This window comes from Trypanosoma theileri, assembly GCF_002087225.1.
Source record: "Trypanosoma theileri isolate Edinburgh chromosome Unknown TM35_Tth_10_V1, whole genome shotgun sequence".
Lineage (NCBI taxonomy): Eukaryota > Euglenozoa > Kinetoplastea > Trypanosomatida > Trypanosomatidae > Trypanosoma > Trypanosoma theileri.
Window position 1 is genome coordinate 592,142 of NW_021639852.1, and position 3,529 is coordinate 595,670.

Here is a 3,529-nt window from a genome sequence, read left to right on the forward strand (position 1 = left end):
CAATGCCAGAGATATTCCCGACCCGACACGATTTCCGAAAGCCAACACGGTGGGACTTTCATGATGTTGAGAAACAAGGAAAGTACAAGACTAGTGGGCCATATTAGGGGAATTGGGAATAGGTTGAATGGAAAGAAGAAAAAGAAAAAGGAGAGGTGGATAGAGGTTTGCGTGAATGTGATATTGGGGAAGTCCAATAGCTTGAAAAGGAAAAAAAGAAAAGAAGAATGAGAAGGATGCGAAATATACTAGTGAAGGCAGATATGGAGAATAAAAAATCAAAGAAAGAAAAAAAAAGGGGTTTGCATTACCCATATTTTCAGAAAGACATTGGAGACATTTTTCGTTAAAAGGAAATGGCCCGAAGCCACAACATGAAAATGAAAAGGGTGTACTACTCCTTTTTATGGATGAGAAAAAAATAAAAGAAAAACTTATTTATCTTATCCATTATTTTTCTCTTTTGTGCTACTCTTGAGGTTATTTTATTTTATTTTTTACTTTTATCTGTGTGTGTTTTTTTGCTAATAATTCCATTACTTGTTTTTCCCGTTGTGTGTGTTTGTGCAGAAAACCAGGACTGTTCTGCTCACTGACGGTATACATCTCTTGCTAGTACACACAGATGTGTGTGTGCGGAGTAATTTAATATACATAAACTAGAGCCATGGGGTATTGTGTGGTGTTTCCTTTGCTTTTCTTTTCTATTAATGGATACATATTATTATTACAAGCGGAATATTCCTTTTTGTTGCTTTACTGTGCAGTTGCTTCACTCTTTTTCTCTCTATTCCACTGTGAGTATTTGTTGTACTTGTTTGTGTATGTATGTTTGTTGCTGTTCTTCTCTCCCTTCTTTTTTGATGCATTCCATTGAAGTAAACACAGGTGCAACGATATCCACAATACCTGCAACCATTGGAATAATAATAATAATGATGCGCTACGTGCTGTGTATCCTCGCTCTCCTGCTCTCATGTGCGTGTGTGCACGTCCTCGCTGAAGAAGTGCCTGCCGCCGATCTTTCCGACCAAGTCCATGATACGGAGAGTGAGACGAAGATTCTTAATCAGAGTACTCCTCCTGCTAAGAATTGCACTAATGGTACTTCTGAAGTTCCTGAATGTAAGGAAGCTAAAGTTACACCTGGACTTCGTGCTGATGGCAAATGCCCTGATGGTAGTGAACCTTCTGAAAATCTTAAGACATGTCCTCAAAATCAAGAAGCTCCTCCTCCTTTAGTACCTGAGGCACCAAAAGAAGTTGTTCCTGAGAAAAAAGTACCGGTTTTTCCTCCTAAAAAACCTGAAGTTCCTCCTGCTAAAGTACCAGAGGCACCAAAAGAGGTGGTTCCTTCTCATACACGTGCGGAAGAAGATCCTCTACATAAGACAACGTCGCAAACCACGTCGTCATCCCACGGTTCAGAACAAAAAGCGACGGACAGTGAACCAGAAGTGACACAACCCAGTGAATCTGAGAGTGGTGAATCACATCCTGGTAGGATTTCAGAAAGTACGTCGACAACAGAAAGACAAGGAGAAGAGTCTACTGCAGATAAACAAAGTAACGAAGAGGTGTCGAGTAACACAACAGTTAACAGTACACCTGATGACTCTAATCCTAACCAGCGATCTCCTGAAGCTGCAGGTGCTGCTGCCGCACCAGACTCACAAGAAACCAATTCCACTTCTATCACTCTACCGATCACCGAGAACACTACTACAGAAGCACCAACCACCACTCCATCTCCTGTTACTGTACCCAACGCAGAGATCAGCAGCATTGCCCCCATTGTACAGAAGAACAAGGCTAATGTTGACAGCAGCAGTGTCAGTCCTGTGAGGATGCGTATTGCAGCACCGTTGCTGATTGTAGTTACACTGGCCTGTATTCTTGTGTGCTGATTGTAATGTTGGTGTTCTGACTCAGGTCATCCTTTGTTTTCTTTTTGTTTTTCTTGCATTTATCCCTACAGTCTAACTAATCTTCAACCTGTTGGGGATTTTCTTTCTTCTTTTTTTGTTTCTTAATGTTAATGTGTTTTGTGTGTGTTTTTGCTATAATAATTATTATTGCTACTCCATTGTGTGTGTGTGTGTGTTCTTGGAGACTCTCTCTGTGTGTGCACCTGGGCTTGCACTGTGATAATGATGAACTGTTTTTTGCAGTGGGGAAAAGGAAGTAATGATAACAGATACGTATTTATATTTTTAATTCCGTATACACATATAGACTTATACCCATAGTTGGTGTATCTCTGTGTTTACTGGGTACGATGGGCTAATGATTAATACCTTTGTTTGTTTGTGATTTGCTGGTGCGCTGTGTGTCTTGACCTGCATCGTTAAAATGTGTTCTTCTTTGAAGGGTGAAACGGACATAATAATAGGAAAATATATTTTCATAATTGCATATTAAGTCAAGCATACCCATTGTTCGCTGGATTTCTGTGTTTGGTGAGTCCTTGGTCCTGCACTTAATTGTTTTGTTTTTGATATTGATTTCTCTGAGACATTTTATGTGGCGCAGTGTTAATGGATTTCGTAGAGTTTGTGTTGTTTGTTTTTGTTTTACTGCTGTTTGTTCTTTTCTTTTTTCTCTGCGTGAGTTATCCATTTTGTTGCTTTTGTTTTCTTCTTGTAGTTAACTGATTTAAACAGAGGAAAAATACTGTTTTTGTGGTGATGATGCTATACCGTGTGTTGTATTTACTGACTATGCTGCTAAGTGTTGCTTCTGTGAGTGTGGCCTCTGGAGAGCTTACTGGTACAGGCGTACTAAATGATAGGGGTGAGACAGGCCCTGCTGGTCCTGTTGGTGCTGCTGGTACTTGTTCTTCTGGTCCACAGTGTCCTTCTGCTCGTAGTCAAGATGAAGATTCTCACACTAATTGCGCGGAAGCTGCTAAGAAGAATTGTACTACCGATGGTGGTGACACCCAAGAGAATTGTGTTGCTGATTCTCTTGCTCGTTGTACAACACCAAAGGAACCAGCTCCAACTTTACACAAGGAACCTAATTCACTTACTAAACAACCTGATTCAGGTGCTACTGTGAACGGTATTGTTGGTGGTGTTTCTTCTCCTGATCGTCCTGAGGCACCTGGTCTACCTGCTTCTTCTTCTTCTGCTGAGGAGAGTCCTGCTCCGACTGAAGGCGACAGTCAACATGAAGGCAGCGGCAGCAGTGCAGCAGGTGAAGGTGTAGCAGATAATGCGAATGCTGAGGCAACACAACCTTCTTCGTCTTCTTCCAGCAGTTCAGAGAGAGATAATGCAAGTGGTTCTGATACTACAAACGCTGGAAATGGCACTACTTCTCCAGTGGTTGAACCTCAAACTAACTCATCTAATGTGGAAAATACAGAAACAACCACTACCACCACCACCACAACAACAACAACAACACTTCCTCCTGAACTCACAAACAACAAGAAGGGTGATGCAGACAGCAGCAGCAGTATCAGCAGTTCTGTGTGGGTGCGTGTACCACTACTGATTGTGGTTACACTGGCCTGTATTCTTGT

The 3,529-nt window shown here is 41.4% G+C and overlaps 2 protein-coding genes across 2 annotated transcripts; both read left to right on the forward strand.

The window, feature by feature from the left end:
* Window positions 1-863: 863 nt before the first annotated feature.
* On the forward strand, window positions 864-1,907 carry TM35_000103040 (putative titin; the record flags this gene model as incomplete). Its single annotated transcript, XM_029024795.1, has 1 exon — window positions 864-1,907. The coding sequence occupies one exon, from the start codon at window positions 864-866 to the stop codon at window positions 1,905-1,907; it is 1,044 nt and encodes a 347-aa protein (XP_028884102.1).
* A 780-nt stretch (window positions 1,908-2,687) lies between these two features.
* On the forward strand, window positions 2,688-3,527 carry TM35_000103050 (uncharacterized protein; the record flags this gene model as incomplete). The annotated part of the gene is made up of 1 exon (XM_029024796.1): window positions 2,688-3,527. A coding segment is annotated over one exon (840 nt), but the record flags the coding sequence as incomplete, so codon positions are not given.
* Between the last annotated feature and the right edge of the window lie 2 nt (window positions 3,528-3,529).